Genomic DNA, 18803 nt, shown 5'->3' with positions numbered 1-18803 from the left:
AGAAAAATCATTCTCAAACTCACACACAAACACTCTGAATGGGAGAAATTTTACGACAGATAGTCACAAGGCTAGGATCAAACTGAAGGACATCAGATGGGGGTAAATATAGTTATGTAACTGTTCATTACAAAGATGCATTTATGTAAAAATACAACTATTAAAATAGCCTTGTAAAATGTAAAAAAAAAAAAAAAAAAAGTCCATTAAACACACTTTTTAATAAATTGTAAATATGTCATTTATAAAAATGTAATTAATTCATTACAAGTTAATCTCTCTCGCTTTATATATGTACTGTTGAGGTCAAAAGTTTACATACACCTTGCAGAATCTGCAAAATATTAATTATTTGACCAGAATAAGAAGGATCATAAAAAATGCATGTTATGTTTTATTTAGTACTGACCTGAATAAGATATTTCACATAAGATGTTTATATAATAATTTATAAAAATGACCCTGTTTAAAAGTTTTCATACACTTGATTCTTAAAGGTTGTATCAGCGATTTCTAGCCTAAAACATAAAGTGTCAATTTCAGCTTACCTTTCTTCACGATCCGCTCGCTGCCTGCCCCATAAATTGTCTGTGAAAAAACCGCGTCTCTCTGGTCAGCCTAGGGTCCGAGATATTCCAAAAAAACAATCGGCACTACCAACCTTTCCACACAAAAACAAACAGTGTTCCAACCAATCAGCGTCAGGGGTTTGGTGTTGTGGACTTTCGCTCCGCCTCCCTCACATCCCAGCACCAGTAGGAAAGTCCACAACACCAAACCCCTGACGCTGATTGGTTGGAACACTGTTTGGTTATCTGTGGTGTGTTGATAGCGCCGATTGTTTTTTTGGCATATCTCGGACCCTAGGCTGACCAGAGAGACGCGTTTTTTTCACAGACAATTTATGGGGCAGGCAGCGAGCGGATCGTGAAGAAAGGTAAGCTGAAATCGACACTTTATGTTTTAGGCTAGAAATCGCTGATACAACCTTTAATACTGTGTTGTTACCTGAATGATCCACAGCTGTGTTTTTTTTTTTGTGATAGTTGTTCACGAGTTCCTTGTTTGTCCTGAAAAGTTAATACTGCCCGCTGTTCTTTAGATAAATCCCACAAAGGTCTCACAAATTCTTTTTTTTTTTTTTGGCATTTTTGTGTACCCTTTCCAACAATGACTGTATGATTTTGAGATCCATCTTTTGACACTGAGGACAACTGAGGCACTCATATGCAACTGTTACAGAAGGTTTGAAATGCTCACTGATGCATCAGAAGGAAACAATGCATTAAGAGCATGGGGGTGAAAACTTTTTAAATTTGAAGATCAGGGTAAATTTAACTTATTTTGTCTTCTAGGAAACATGTAAGTATCTTCTGTAGCTTCTGCAGGGCAGTACTAAATGAAACAAATACGATATTTAGGCAAAATAAGAACAATATACAAATCTTCATTTACACCCCCCGGCTTATAAGGCATTGTTTTTCCGTCTGGAGCATCAGTGGGTATTTGATCCTTCTGTAATAGTTGCATATGAGTCTCTCAGTTGTCCTCAGTGTCAAAGATGGATCTTAAAATCATACAGTCATTGTTGGAAAGGGTTCAAATACACAAAAATGCTGAAAAACCAAAGAATTTGTTGGGCCTGAAGGATTTTTCTGAAGAACAGCAGACAGTTTAACCGTTCAGGAAGGCCAGGGACTCATGAACAACTATCACTAAAAAAAAAAAAAAAAAAAAAAACAGGGTCATTTTAATAAATTCAACTATTATTTTCTCTTGTGGACTATATGTAAGTCTTTTACGTGAAATGTCATATTCAGGTCAGTACTTATAAAATATAACATGCATTTTGTATGATCCCTCTTATTAAAAATAATTAACATTTTGGAGATTCTGCAAGGTGTATGTACACCTAATGACCTGCACATATAAATAGAAAAACATAGCCAATTCGTCTTTCTAAGCTCTAATGTTACTTAATATAATATCAAACACAATATTATAACAGTTGTTCAGGCATGGTGAAACAGTATGATACATTTTCTTTCATGGGTAGGTTACATTTATGTAACAAAGCAATCTCATGCAGGCAAATCAAAACAATGACAGAAACTGTTTCAGTTATGATACAGCCTGTGACCAACAGCACAGTTAGACAACAGAACGCTGAGCAGTGATGGATATGGCCTCAATTATGGTCAAACATTAAGCAAAATCTCTCTTTGTTTTCCTTCCTCTGAGCGGCATAGTAGACAAGACCAGAATCTCTGGCTGTGGTACTAATGATGACACTACATTTAGCAGGATCCTAAACCCAACAAGCATTTTAAACACATCAAGACACCAAGTGCAAAATAATGGCTCACAGTTTTCAGCAGTAGCCAGCTGGCTGCTACTGTTGTCTCAGTTTGAATATTGTTTAGAGTTTGCCAAGCTAAATAGCGAAAAGATTGCTAGGCCAATAGCTAGATGTTTATTTAGCACCTGTAGAGATTTTTAGAAGCTTCTGAGAACTGGTTGAACTTGCTCCAGTCAGCAATCTATTCATGGATATCTTTTCTAATGAATGTAGAAAACTCTCTGAAAAGCCAGCAGACTGCAATGACCTGGTTAACTTGACATTAAAGAAATGTTCAAAGGAGGTTTGAGATCTACAGAATTGAGAAAATCTGTGACATGCTTTCAGTTACTACAGAGAATAATTTTATCCTTTACTTTTTCAACTGAAAATCAAGGGGCAAGGCATTCCAGAGGGTTCAGAAGCAGAAATGTGCCACTCATGTTCGTGCTAAAGCACTTATGTCAATTCTTCCTTAAAAAAAATGTGTTACATAAACTGCAAAGTTGTTTAAATAAGCCATTTAGCAGTGAGACTACTGTTCTGGGTGGATAAACCTCCAGGTATGCATTATTCTTGTGTATGTGGGATCTGTTTGGTTGAGTATTCATCTGCATATATTTTCTACCTGCTCTCATGACAAAAACATACCTGTGGGAACTTTTTCACAAGACGCGAAAATACGTACCAATAAGTACATATCACTGCATTTTCAAACAAAAATGAACACTAGAGGCGGTAAAACAGCAAACACTTGTAATAATTTTTTGTACACAGTTATGATTACACCTCCATATGTTTTTCTTTCCGGAAGTAACAAGCTTGCTTGGGAGCTCAGCCGGCATGGAACTGGACTTAGGATGCAGAATCCTTGGCAGTGTTGGGCATGTTACTTTAAAAAAGTAATTATAGTTACTAGTTACTTCTCACAAAAAGTAACTGAGTTACATAATTATAAAAGTTACTAATTACCAGGGAAAGTAACTATTGTGTTACTTTTATTTAAAAAAAGTTCAAATATGCCAAATAACTTGGATGCCCCTAATATTAAATGCATTAAATGAAAAAACATTGTACACTAATCTACACTATTTTATTGTTGCTGTCGGACAATGTGAAAGACACCTTTCAGGTGATAAATATCATGTTATTGGGGTCGCTTCAACCCCCGGACATGAAAAACATCCTGTGGCAACACTGTTAAACCTCTGGGATCAAAGACCGCACCGGTGCAGTCTGTCTCATTTTTTTGGATGACCTACTTTTGGGTCTACTTTTATTTGTGTATAATCATTATAACAAAAAAAACTGTGCTTTTGTAAAATATAGAAAATGCACAGGATGCATTCTCTGCCGTTTTGGTCTCTGTCACTTCATCTAAGAGACCAAATAAAGCAACCTGAATCTCAGCGAATACCTGCCTCACAGACATGAGAAATATATATATATAGAAAACTTGAAAGCTTGAAAAATGTCTACTTTTAAATGAAGTATGTCACGTCGAAAACAAATATTCTCTAATCGAGTAATCTGTTTGATACCAATGTGAGCTCCAGTTTTTCCCATCTAAACTTATCTCTAATTTAATCACGAGCGGCTCTGCTTTTCAAATTTTAAACATCGCAGACACGCAGACATGTAGGTAAACGCTCACATCACCTCTGTAAACAAACATTCATCAAGTTAATCTCAGCTACTTTTTGTTTCTGAAAGAAGACACGCTGGGAGGAATAAGCCAGAATTTACCTCAGAAGAAGGTTTGTAGGTCCTATGACTAAGAGAGAGCCTACTCGGATGACACCCGCTTCAGTGAGCTCAATTATATTAACTCCACATTTTATTGTCAGTAGCAGTAACGGCGTTGTTATGGGGGAAACAGTAATTTGTTTGTGTGGCAGGGGGGGCGTGGTTCAGCGAGGTCCGCAGCGGAAGAGAGAGACAGGAGACGAGTGGTGCGTAAGTAGGTCAAGTGCAAATGATAAACACCTGTGTCCCGTTTCAGTAATTGGTGTGGATAGAGTGGATAAAAGCCAACAGGAAACCAGAAGCCAGAAGGAGAGAGACACTGACTGGGACCTCGTGCTGTCTGGAGAGGGACTGTTGTTGGAGTTGTATGCTGCCTGCATTATGAGTTATTGGCTGATCGACATAGAGCGCAGTGAGCGCTACTGACTTTTGTTTGTATTTGAAAAGGCTAAATAAAATACGAGTCCCAGTCACATCGACCCTGTCTTCTTCCTTCCACCCTCTGAATCGTGTTACAAAAAGTAAAGTAAAAAAAGTAATTACGTTAGTAACGCCGTTTATTTTTAAAGTTGCTATTCCCATCACTGATCCCTGGGTACGAATCCTGTGAAAAAACATGACTCACGATGAAAGAGCTGAAAGATGGCATATCGAAATGCAAACTAAAACGGCATGCTTGCAATTGCATTTTACGTCACATTTGCTTGTGTTAATACTATCAGGAAGGTTAAGGTGTAGTGCAGATGGTACGTTATTTTAAAACATCACAGAGCATTAGAGTTACAGCGCCACTCAATGGACATTTTAAGTCAAAACTGCAGTGACATGTACAAAACCAACGTCACAAAACCATATGTACATTCATCTGTTTCGGTACGTATTTTGCGTCTTGTGAAAAAGTTCCCATGGGTATGTTTTCGTCATGAGATCAGGTTGCATTTTTTTACATTTATTTTTGGAAACTGAAGTAGGAGCCAAAATGATTTCACTTATTAAATTTGCATTTAACTCAAGCATTGCTTTTAATGCTTGTAAACGCCAATTATTTCAGAAACAACTGTGGGTTTAGTATCCTGCTGCTGCTGTATGTGTCTGCAAAATGACAATGAGTTCAACACCAACCAATAACATGTAATGATTAACAAGAAGACCATCTGATTGAACCAAGTTCAAAGAAAGAGGCCACGTTGCGACTGAGGAGAATACCTTACCTGGGCTCCTGATGGCCCCACCTTTTGCAGCTAAGGGAATGGTTTAACAAGACAGTGAAGTACAGTCCAAGCAGTGCTGTTCAGCTGGAATCTCATTTTGTGAGCAGAAATGATTCTTGAAATCATTTTTATCCAGTTTACCAAGTGATTTCAAACTCATGCCATCTGGTTTTGAGTATCTGATCAATTTTATTCCCAACAATGAATAATCATAGCCTCACATTTTCTCTCAGATAAACAAGTGACATTACTTTTGAAATTTGATGTTTACAAAATGTGTTGTGAATCTGGAATTTGTTTTGTACCAAAATCTATATAAAATAAAACCAGCTGATGTACTATGGAGGAGTTTTAAAACCTGGTTCTTCTCTTGTTCACTAAAAGATTTGTTCACTCAAAAATGCAAATAGTTTTTATCATTCACTCACCCTCATGTTAACCCGTATGGCTTTTTTTCTGTGGAACACAATGTTTTAAAGGCTTTCAAACGTTATGCAAAATTATGAAAAAAAAAATGAATTGAAAAGAACTGACTCAAAATTATTTGGTAATGAATCAGTGCTGCTTCTTGACGTACATATCAAATAGACCTAGAGCTGTGAATAGTGACTTAAATTTCAGCATTACTTCACCAGTCTTGGAATAAAGTCCATGGGTCATATGGACTGCTTTTATGATACTTTAATGGCACTTTTGTGTCTTTTATAAAGCTTGAAAGCTCCTTCTTTTGTGCTCCACAGAGGAAAGAAAGTCATACGGGTTTGAAACAACATGAGCACGAGTAAAATAGTGACAGACTGAACATTTCTGGTGCACTATTCTGTTTCATTAAGCCTTTTCCCTTTGGCATGTACAGATATCAAAACTCAGTGACTTGACACAAAATACTGTGTTCCATTCATAATGCATTATTGGCATGTATAACACTCATCATACTGGGTCACGGCGATCTCCGGTGAACCCAATGACCACAAATAATGATTGTTATGGCAAGCTGATGGTTATCAAGGAAGAATGCTTGTAGAATTATACATGCTCGTAGTGATTTTACAATCTCATAATAATAATGCATTACTTGAATGAAAAAGCCTGTGCAGCAGTGAATTCAAGACTCACCGCTGTGCACATCATGTATCCGGCCCCGAAGTCAAAGCGACACTGTTCGTGCATGGAGTAATCCATCCCGGGCAGGTGTGGAAGCTCCTCCCATGTGTGCTCGAACGGGTCGTCACGCAGACAATCATACGAACTTCAGAGGCAGAATGAGATGGTATATAATCCACTGTTGTACTAGTCAAAATTGTCTGTGTATGTCTGTCTAGCACTCACTGCAGGTAGCGGCCCAGTTCCTGTTGACTGCAGCGGGACCAGTGGAAGCGGTGGAAAGCAGCCTGCACCAGTGGGGCCATGATGCTCCCCATCTGCACCTCATCTCCACAACGATTCCCCTGTCCATCATGCTCCATTCCCAACCTACAACACACACACATACATACAATTTGCATTTATGAGGACAACTTGTCACTTATTTTGGCATTTTTAGATTTTAATTAAGTTCCAAGCAAACTTTGTCAAGGATAAGCGCCCTATTTGTGGAATTATGTGAATTTGAGAGTTTTGAATAAAATGGTTGAGTGAATGAATCAATGATTCAATCCAACATAGGCTCATTGAAAAAACATGCCTCTATATACATTTTTATTTATTTTATTTTTTTTTGGAGTGCAAAAACATACAACATGGTAAACACAAAAAAACAACAACAACAACAAAAAACAATACCAACAACAAAAAAGCAATGATAATAAATGAAAATGAGCAAAAATGACAATCTGAATAATAGTAATGTTATAAGTAGTATTAGCATGTTTAGCAATAATAGAAATAACCATAAATTGAAATAATCGATGATGATAACGATGATATTCTGTGATGACAGTAACAGTAATATCAATAATAACAGTAATAATATTAATAATAATAACATCAACAATAATACTAAAGATGGTGATGACAATAATATGTTGTGATGATGGTAACAGTAATATCAATAATATTAACAGTAAAAATAATAATAATAATAATAATAATAGTAGTAGTAATAACAATAATAGAGACTGTGATGTAACAGTAATATTTTGTGATGATATTTTGTAATGACGGCAACAGTAATATCACTATTAATAATAATAATAATAAATAATGATATAATCACAATAGTAGTTATATAAATATATTTATATAAAGGAGAAATTTAATAATGAACCATACCCAACATATACCACACCTATCCTAGCTTCTGTTTCAGTGTGCATGTTTTTTTTTTCCTCCTACTTCTCTCCATTCAAGGCAACATTATAGACATCATATGTATGTAAACTTAAGCTGAAGTGGTGCATTAAAAGAAGGGTGTAGTGCATTAAAATCAACATGCGGTGCATTAAAAACATGAGTGGTATTTGTTGGGTGCAGTTTTAATTTATTTATATTTATACACTTTTGATTATGTATATTCAATGATATAGTCTTCGTTAAACCGTTACCGTCCATACAAAACATCATCCCTTCAATTTATTACTGCTCAATGTTTCTCTGATATAAATAGTGATAAAAATAATGAAAACAACAACAACACTAATAATAATAATAATAATAATAATAATAATAATAATGAAAACACTCATATTACTAATACCTTGTATAAATATGTATAATATTTTGTGAATACATAATTAAGATAAGTGTGTCAGATTTGTAAGAGTTGAGTGAGGTCTGATGTTGAATGTTGTGGTTCTGATGTACAGTTGTAAGGTGGTGAAAAATATTCTAGGGAGATGTATTCTGTGAGCAAATTTTTCCAGTGTGTTATATGAATAGTGTTTTGGGATTTCCAGTTCAAGAAGATAGTTTTCTTGGCAATGGCTAGAGGTAGGAGGAGTATCCTTTTGTTTGTTATTTCCTGATTGAGTGTTGATAGATCGCCCAGTAGACAGAGTGAAGGGGATAATGGGATGCGACAGCCCAGGAGGTTGGATAGGGATTCAGTGACATCTTCCCAAAAATGTTTAATGGGTGGGCAGTGCCATGTGGCGTGGAAATATGTGTCCGGACTATTTTGTGAGCAGTGCAAGCAAGTTTCTGATGTGAATCCCATTTTAGACAGCCTTTCCCTAGTGTAGTGTGTTCTATGAAGGGTCTTATACTGTATGAGCTGAAGGTTGGCGTTTTTAGTCATGAAATAGATATTATTACAAATTTGAGTCCAGAAGTTGGTGTCAGGAGCGAGAAAGATCTTCTTCCCATTTGGTTATTGGTAAACTTAAGGTTTTATTTGAATTGGTTATCATTTTGTATAATTTAGAAAGTATTTTTTTGAGGGACGATATAGTAACTAAATCTGCTACTGCGGAGGGAAGGTGAAGATTGATGGTTCTGATATTGATTTTAGATAAAACAGCTGATTTGAGTTGCAAATACTTCAAGAATTGATTGCTCCCAATACCGTACTCCTGGACTAGGTAGGAAAATGAAACCAATTTGTTTGACTGAAAAATGTGATTAATATGTGTGATACCCTCTTCTGCCCATTTATGAAAATTGAGTGTTTTTTTTTTTGTTATTTGTGAAGTCAGGGTTATTCCAAAGTGGGGTGAAGTTAGATGGAGCCAGATTGGAGTTTGTGATTTGATGATATTTCCACCACCTCTATATACATTTTTGCAAACTGAACTTACCTATATGTACGAATCACTGCAATTTCCAGTTGAAATAAAACTCTGACAACGTTTATTCCTTTTCACACAAAGTATGATTTACAGGTACAGAGTTTTGATTAATAATCACTTTGAAACTGTCACAAGTAAGATGTGTAATTATGGTTTTTCATAAGCCTGGGTTGATTCAATCACATAGACAGTCACTTGTTTTGTTCCTGAATCAATTTGTTTTTGAACAAATCTATTGAGAAAATGACTCAAAATTGACGCACAAAAAGATTCACTTTTAATGATAATCTCTAGATCTCTAGACTTAAGAATCTTGTAGTATGTCATCTGGGTACTTCTTGGTCCTAATACTGTGAATCTGAACATGCTACTCTTTTCACATACTACTTTTTTCACAAACTACTTTTCACCCACTATATAGTAGAGAAGTATACAACTTCAGCTACAGATGCAGCCAGTCACTTATTTACTAAACAAATCAATCTTTAAAGGGAACCCCAGGCAGTGTAACTTGTAGTAGTATAACCTTAATATACAGTAACATAAATGATGTCTCTTACTGAAATATGTAGTAGAAAACCCATAAAATATGTATGTTATTTAAAAAATCCACATTGTTTTATATATATTTTGGACTATATGAGGCACTATTGTTTCGCTGACATAAAATGGTTGCACTCTGTGAGCTTCTGGTGCTACCTGTTGCTATTTTTACCACAATACAACTCGGAATACACAAATGCCACAATGTTTAGTTGAAGGGCAACATGAGAAGTTATGTAATGATCTTCACTGCTTTCTTAGTGATCAGAAGAAGAGAAAAGATTGGAAAGATGCCTGTGAATAAATAAAACTTCCCAAAGACCAGCTTCTTTGTTCTTTCCACTTCAGCCCTGATGCCTTTGAGGCTTTTAATAGACCACAGCTACTGAAAGAGCTTACAAACGGCAGAGACAAGAAACGCTAGATGCAGGATGTAAATATGTCGACTTGTCATGATGCCGCAGCTACTGAAGGAGTTTCTCAGCGCTGATTCAATATCCAGCCGCGTTTAGACTTCTTGTGGGAAAAAACAATGATACAACATTTGGTTTAAGCCTATGCTTATATCCATCATCACCTGTAAGCTTTTTCAGTAGCTATGGTCATTGTATCAGTATTTTTTTTTTTTTCGAGTTGTGTATTTCAAGTTGTGTTGTGTTAAAACTACTGCCACCGACTGACATTTCAATGTAACTTGTAGAAAAACTACACTGTATAAGTCAGCTGTTCGAATGATACTCAACCAATCAGATTCAAGGAACATAACTGCTCAACCAATCAGATTCAAGAACCAGAACTAACTGCTGTCTAAATGAAAATATATGAGGTATATTTTGACATACTGTAGCAGATACTCACACATGGCCAGTTTCATGCGCCACGACAAAAGCAGATGAGAAACCGTCCTCATGGTTGAGAGTGCAGCTCCGTACGGGATGACACATGCCTGTGACCGGAGCGTAACCTAGCAACATATAAGAACACCTGATTGAGTTTGTCCTCCTCACATCTGAAGTCAAGGTCATTTCAAGATCACTTAGATACTTATTTTCATCTCTGGAGGTTGATGTTGCTGTGTTAGTGTGCATGTGTGTTGATTTTACCCTGCATCCCTGTGGGTCCAAACTCTTGACGAGTGAGAAAGATGGCATGATCATGGTATTCTTTATCATTAGTGTCCTTCCTCTGCTGTTCGAAAGCCCAGCGACATACGTTCTCCAGACTCTGAGAAGGATTGCCCAGCTCAATGAGGCTTGAGGACTGAAAACATACACGAGAAGACTGTTACACTCAAAGATACATTTTGATTTCACTATTGGCATCTGGTGAAGGTGCATTAATTACAAACATCTAAATTATAGGGTTAGCTCACCTAAAAATGAAAATTCTGTCATTAATTACTTATCCTCATGTCATTACAAACCCATAAGACCTTTGCTTATCTTATTATATCTTAAGATATATTTTATGAAATACGAGAGCTTTCTGACCCTGAATAAACAGCATTGCAACTGACACATTCAAGGCCCACAAAGGTAGTAAGGACATCGATAAAATAGTCCATGTGACATCGGTGGTTCAACTGTGATGTTATGAATCTACGACGTAATAGTAAAATAATTTTTGTGCGCACAAAAGATTTCTCATACTCTTGTGAACACAGGTTGAAGACTGACACAAAATAAAGCCGTTATTTTATTTTTTTCTGCGGACAAAAAGTATTCTTATAGTTTCATAATATTAAGGTTGAACCACTGATTCCACATGGACTATTTTATCGATGTCCTTTCTACCTTTCTGGGCCTTGAGCGTGGTAATTAAATATAATGTAGAAACTACAAACAGTCTTACGAGTTTGGAACGATATGAGGGTGAGTAATTAATGACAGAATTTTGTCATTAATTACTTGTTGGAATTTTCACTTTTGAGTGAGCTATCCCTTTATGTTATAGGTTCAGTAAAACAACTAACGGAATAATTTACTATTTAACATTTAATCACTTTCTGAAAAAAAAACTGTTATGAAAAAAAAAAAATCTGTTGCTTCCATAAACCTATTATAAGACTTCAGAAGACATGAAATGCAGCAGATGGATCGAATGGATGACTTTTATGATGCTTTGGAAACTTTTTTGGAGCTTGAAATAATGCTGGGAAAAAGTAACTCGAATTCCAAAGCTTTTTATTTGTTTTACACTGAGAAAAAAAAAAGTTTGAACTGACATGAGAGTAAGTAACTTGTGATGGTATGTAAAAAAAATCTAATTATTTTTTTATATTTTTATAGGGCTGTCAAACGATTAATCGCATGCTAAATACATAAAATGTGTGTGTACTGTTTATATTAATTCTGTATATAAATACACACACATACACACATAAGTTATTTTAAAAAAGAATATATATATATATATATATATATATATATATATATATATATATATATATATCATTATTAATGTTGTTGATGAATAGAAAGGTTTAAAGAACAGCATTTATTTTAAGTAGAAATCTTTTGTCGTGTCATTAGTAAAATGAGAGGTAAATGAAAGAGATGTAGTACTGTATACTAACATTTTTTTTAGTTGTATCAAACATCTCTTGACCATTTAATGCTAGAAAAGCTGGTAAATTCAATGAAGTACACTTTCCACTTAGATTTCCAGTATAAGTACATTACAGAACACTAACCAATTGTTGTTTGTCTTAATACTGAGGGGTGAGTCATAACTATTTTCTGTGGTCAAATCACAGATGTTTAACTTAGACCGTTTTTTTAATCAGAGGACAGACTCTGAAACAATTACATCAACACAAACTTCAAAAGCTCAGCACTATTGTTAATCAATCATCTAGAATGATCTAGAGTCATTAACATCCTTTGATGTTGAGTGTACTGAACAATCCAGTCAAAATAAGTTGCATAGTAAAACCGAACACGTTGACATGAAGTTTACACTGTAAACTACAGCAGGCGTGACGCTGTTATTATTGCTACATTTCACACTCGTGTGAACACGGGCGTAAACAAATGCTCCGGTTTTCTCCCGCAATCTGTGCAGGGAGATAAATGTGTGCAAAAAAGCATCCAGACAGGAATGCGAGGCTGTGTTTTGATGACGTGGCCACGAGAGCCATGGAAGTAGGAGATCCTTTCCAGATGCGTGTCCTGAAACTGCCTCTCTCTTTCCCTGTGCCTCACTCTCGTGCATTTAACGTTGCATCAAGGTCATGAACTCTGAAAACTACAATGCAATGCCTTCAGCGGCCAGTAGAGGGAGGCTTCACCATTCCAGTGCACCGCATAGGAAGAACGAGGGTGGTGGGAAATAACTCAACTCAGCATCATAAGTGTATCCAGCGCTTTATTTTCTCATTACACTTCATTTATTTGTGACTGATGATTTTTACGCCGTAGGTTTGTGCGAAGACAGCAGCAGACTAATGTAAACTAGTTACTAAACACATGATTTATCTTCACTTATCTTCATTCCATCACCGAGATCTTTGTTGATAATGTCATGAAGGGTGTTTCTCAGAATTCTGTACACAGGAGACTTGTTCTTGTTAACGGAATACATGACAGACGTGCAAGCGTGCTCATTAAAAGAACGTCTCGGCATCTTTATCTTCTCCGCGATCCACCGAACACACACTCGCACACGCACGTGCACGCTCTGTGAATTGATGCTGGGTGTGTCATGTCAGGGACTCTTTATCTTTTCGGCGCTAGGTGAGGGGAAGAGCGGAACAGATGTGCGGAAGAGACTGTGATGTTGGAACCTTGTTGGAGGTGCGCGGGGTCACTCGGTTGATCGGTGCGTGCCGCTGCCGGCAGCAACGGTTGCCACAGTAATTGGGAATGATGGACAACCTGCTGGCAAGACGGGCGAGGCTGCATGCTGATTGGGGCTGAGGCGGCAGGGGAGAGGAGTGGGTGTGGAACAACCAGGCGTTTGTGTAAGAGCGAGAAAAAGAGGGAGGGAGAGGTGGAGAGAAAAAGATACAGATGGAGAAAGATGTATATCTGTGGCTGTGCTATTGAAATAGGTGGGTGATCTAGAGTGAATCGAGGATGCGATTGAAAAAAATGTGGAAAGAGTAGTGAGGTTGAGATAAAGGTTAACAAAACTGTAATAGATGCATCAGTGTGCCTTTATTTGAAGAAGTTTGCTTCCAGAACAAAAATGTACAGATATTTTACTCGCCCCCTTGTCATCCAAGAGGCTTATGTCTTTCTTTCTTCAGTCGTAAAGGAATTGTTTTTTGAGGAAAACATTTCAGGATTTCTCTCCATATAGTGGACCTCTATGGTGCCCACGAGTTTGAACTTCCAAAATGCAGTTTAAATGTAGCTTCAAAAGGTTCTAAACAATCCCAGTCGGATTGTTATAGTGGACTTCTATGGTGCCCCCGAGTTTGAACCTCCAAAATGCAGTTTAAACGTAGATTCAAAAGGTCCTAACAATCCCAGCCAGATTGTTATAGTGGACTTCTATGGTGCCCCCGAGTTTGATCTTCAAAAATGCAGTTTAAATGCAGCTTCAAAGGGCTCTAAATGATCCCAGCCGGATTGTTATAGTGGACTTCTATGGTGCCCCCGAGTTTGAACTTCCAAAATGTAGTCTAAACACAGCTTCTAAAGGTTCTAAACAATCGCAGCCAGATTGTTATATTCGACTTCTATGGTGCCCCCGAGTTTGAACTTCCAAAATGCAGTTTAAACGTAGATTCAAAAGGTCCTAACAATCCCAGCCGGATTGTTATTAGTGGACTTCTATGGTGCCCCCGAGTTTGAACTTCAAAAATGCAGTTTAAATGCAGCTTCAAAGGGCTCTAAATGATCCCAGCCAAGGAAAAAGGGTCTAATCTAGCTAAACGATCTGATATTTTCTAAAAAAAAAAAAAAAAATTACAATTACTTTTTAACCTCAAATGTGTATTCCGGTATGTCGAAAAACTCCCATCTAATTTTCTCCTCCGACTACTAAATGATCCTACATCACTGTTTTACTTTTCTGTAAAGGCCGTTTGATCTTCTTTGGACATTAACTTTGTAAACACTGGGTCGGTACTTCTGCAGCGATGTAGGACGATGTTGAAGCTGGAGGAGAAAAAAAACTGCCTTGAACCAGAATACACAGAGTACACGCAGAGCTAGACAAGACAAGCATTTGAAGTTAAAAAGTATATAAATTGTTTCGCTAGATAAGGCCCTTCTTCCTTGGTTGGGATCATTTAGAACCCTTTGAAGCTGCATTTAAACTGCATTTTGAAAGTTCAAACTCGGGGGCACCATAGAAGTCCACTATATGGAGAGAAATCCTGAAATGTTTTCCTCAAAAAACATAACTTCTTTACAACTGAAGAAAGAAAGACATGAACATATTGAATGACAAGAGGGTGTGTAAACATCTGTAAAGTTCTGGAAGTGAATTTCTCCTTTAACAGGAAGTATCCCCAAAGTACTACATATGCAAAAAAACAAACAAACAAAAAAAAACTATGGTTTTAACATTCCAGGGCATTTTCCACCTTAACCACACAGTGTTTGAGTTATGATAGCCATGAGTCAAGTGCTCTATATGAATTACCTTTATAAGCTATTAGTCCATTTTAAAGCACTTTGTGTATTTAGTAATTGCTGTTATGATAATCCTGTAAGAATGTGTTTGTTACAAAAAAATATGCATATTTAGTCATTCAGATACATTATTGAATTGTCATGTGACTGAATAACTCACTCAAAGAAGAAAACATGTTTGCATCAATCCCCTGGCAGTGATAGTTTTTTTTTCTCTTGAACACACAGAATGGAAACACTGGCGCAGTCGTGGATGTTTTTGAATTATTCAGATTTTCAATATCAATTAAATATATAACTTAGAAGTAAACCAGGTTTATAATTGTTAACTAAAACTTTTTAAAAAAACATGTTTGCTAATTTAAATACACTGCAGTTCAAACGTTTGGAATCAGTAAGATTTTTAGTGTTTTTTAAAGAAGTCTTTTCTGCTTATTAAGGCTGTGTTTATTTGATTTAAAATACAGAAAAAAATGAAATATTGTAAAATATTATTGCAATTTAAAATAGTGGTTTTCTATTTGAATGTACTTTAAAATAGAATTTATTCATATGATGCAAAGCTGAATTTTCAGCATCATTATTCTTCAGTGTCACATGATCCTTCAGAAATCATTCTAATATGCTGAATTATTATCAATGTTGTAAACAGTTGTGCTGCCTAATTTATTTATTTATTTATTTTGAACCTGTGATACTTTTTTAAGGATTCTTTGATGAATAAAATGTTAAAAAGAAAAGCTTTTTTAGTTTTTTTTTTTTTTTAAAGAAACTTTTGTAACAATATAGGCTACCGTTCAAAGTTTGGGGTCAGTCAATTTTTCTTTCTTTCTTTCTTTGAAAGAAATTAATACTTTTATTCAGCGAGGGTGTGTTAAATTGATAAAAAGTAGTCGTAAAGACTTATATTGTTAGAAAAGTTTTCTATTTTAAAGAAATGCTGTTCTTTTTAACTTTGTATTCATCAAGGAATCCTAAAAAAAAATATAACAGGAAGAATGATTTCTGAAGGACTGTGTGACATTAAAGACTGGAGTAATGGCTGATTCAGCTTTGCAAGAATAAAGTAAATTATATTTTAAAGTATTTTAAAATAGAAAACTTATTTTGAATTGCAATAATATTTCAAAAAATTGCTATAACAGAATATTTTCTGTATTTTTTTATCAAATAAATGGAACTTTGATGAGCATTGTAAAATCTGAAATAAAAAAAAATATTAGATGAAAACCTAAACTAAATGAAAATATGAAATATTGCCTTAACAAATAACTACAAATAATTAAAGTTGAAGCACTAAACTAAAATAGATCAAATAAATAAATGGTAAAACTAAATAAAACCTTAACCAAAATACATATACGTGACCGTTGACCATAAAACCAATTATAAGGGTCAATTGTGATATTTATACATCATCTGAATAGATAAGCTTTCCACTGATGTTTGTTTTGCTAGAATAGGACAGTATTTGTCAGAGATACAACTTTTTGAAAATCTGGAATCTGAGGGTGCAAAAAAATCCAAATGTTGTCCAAATTAAGTTTTTAGCAATGCATAATACTAATCAAAAATTAAGAATTTATATATTTATGGTATATTTATGGTATGGTATCTTCATGGAACATGATCTTTACTTGATATCCTAATGATTTTTGGCATAAAAGAAAAATCGATAATTGTGACCCATACAGTGTATGTACAATTTGTGGTTCAGGGTCACATATATTATAAAATGACAAAAGCACGTAACAAAATTAATCTAAATTTAACTAAAATTAAAACAAACACTGAAAATATAAAAATGAAAGCTAATACAATTATCAAAATAATACTAAAACAACATGGATGGAAAACACTGCTATATAACACTACCTGTGTTCAAAACCTGCACAGACAAGCATACATTTTCAATAAACTAGATAACAGGGACACATTCAATTGCTTTCATTTTGTGTCTCAAGTATGTCGTCTATGCCAGACTCTACCACCGGGACGTGGCCAGCCTGCCTGATGATTTCGGAATGTTTTTTCCCTTTAAAAGCATTGTATATTTTCTTTTAATCTAAATATGGTTTCGACAGCCAGCCCACAGGTCAACCGACCCACTGGGAATGTCCCGGTGCTCCCTATGGCCACCGCATCCCTGAATGGAGTTAAACAACATTTTAAGCCACAGTGAGAGGCAGACGAAGCGTGACCAGCAACAGACGGAAGGGAAAAGACAGAATGGAAAGGAAACCAGAGGTTGTGTGAGCACAGGGACAGAGATGAAGAGAGAACTGACAGATAAACAGAGAGAGGGAGAGAGAGAGACCTGTGTGCCAACTGCCTGATGAGTTCATGTGGGACAGTTTGCATTTTAAGAACTTAATCCTGGAAAGACAAGGCCAGAGGGACAATCACCACAAATCAGCGCAGAAAACGCCATCTGCCTGACCCGGCGCGGACCTCTGTCTCTCCATCTCACCTGAAACCGCACGTAATCACCATGTAACCCCACACACTATCTGTCACCATTTATCATAATGGCTGGGGGTGGTATAGTGTCTCAGTAAGAAGAGCAAAATTTGAGGGCACCACAGCGTTGTGAGCTATTCCTCCTGCTGGGTGAACTGACATTTGTGGTAATGGTAAGCTCCGTCGCAGAGATAGAGAGGTGATGGATTGTCATGTTTAAGTGGCTTAAAAATATCTTCCTCATGGGTTACACATCCAGATAGAAAAGATCCTCTCTTCCTGAACCTGATGTTGATTGAATAAATGGAGTAGGTGTTAACTTCACTATTGATTAAGAGCTATTTTTCTAGACATCATATTATTCAGATGATCCTACAGGAAAATTGCTCTTTCAAAGTTCAGTTTAGTTTGCCTCTGGATTGTCTCATTTAAAGACGAAGGGTTTAATTTCCGAGCCACTAGTGGCACTAATTCACACTACTGGTTGATTCAATGTTGCTGTGTCGGGTAGCTTAAAAAAAAAACAATGTTGAAAGATTTGATTAAATGTAAGGATCAATTGTTTCATCTCTGAGCAATGCATTTGCGGGATTTTTGAACCAATCAGCTGAAAAAAATTATTCAACGACTCACTCAAAAATGATTGATTAAATCACTCATTGCTTCATGTGATTTATGTGAATGATTTAATAATTCAGTCATAAAGAAAATAATTTTTGGGGGGTTCCTGATATTATTGAATGAATCTGTTTTGTGAACTAATTGCTTAAATGAATCATTCAATGACTCACTCATAAATGACTGACTGAGTCACTATGAAGGATTCAATTATTAATAGAAATTAATCAATGATTCAGTCATTAGAAAATAAATTGTTTTGTTATTGAATAAATTAATCAGTATTTAAAAAAAATTAAGTAGAACATTCAGTGACTCAAAAAAGATTGATTAAATCGCTTACCCAATGCCTCACGTGATTCATGTGAATGATTTAATAATTTAGTCATAAACAGAGTCAGTTTTTTTGTTCCTGAATTGATCAGTAATTGCTAACAAATTGGTTAAGTAAATAGTAAAATGTAAATAATTCAATGACTTAACAGTCACTTCTTGGATGAATCACTTTTGTGAACTAATTGCTTGAATTAATCATTCAGTGACTTACTAATAAATGATTAATTGAATCACTCATTGA

At 35.8% G+C, this 18803-nt stretch overlaps 1 protein-coding gene across 3 annotated transcripts in view; it reads right to left on the bottom strand.

Annotated features, from left to right (window-relative positions):
* Window positions 1–18803, bottom strand: part of LOC141288182 (A disintegrin and metalloproteinase with thrombospondin motifs 2) — a 199859-nt gene that overhangs the window by 18422 nt on the left and 162634 nt on the right. For 2 of the 3 annotated variants that reach the window (XM_073820280.1, XM_073820282.1), the window contains exons 6-10: window positions 10667–10823; window positions 10422–10527; window positions 6625–6768; window positions 6412–6544; window positions 5296–5325 (exon numbers count right to left, since the gene is read on the bottom strand). In XM_073820280.1, the coding sequence (XP_073676381.1) occupies window positions 5296–5325; window positions 6412–6544; window positions 6625–6768; window positions 10422–10527; window positions 10667–10823 (570 nt within the window). The remainder of the gene's footprint in view (window positions 1–5295; window positions 5326–6411; window positions 6545–6624; window positions 6769–10421; window positions 10528–10666; window positions 10824–18803) is intronic. The other variant, XM_073820281.1, reaches the window with a different exon arrangement.

Source organism: Garra rufa, chromosome 16 (assembly GCF_049309525.1).
Source record: "Garra rufa chromosome 16, GarRuf1.0, whole genome shotgun sequence".
Lineage (NCBI taxonomy): Eukaryota > Metazoa > Chordata > Actinopteri > Cypriniformes > Cyprinidae > Garra > Garra rufa.
Note: the sequence above shows the minus strand (reverse complement) of the source record. Positions and strands in the feature narration are given on the sequence as shown.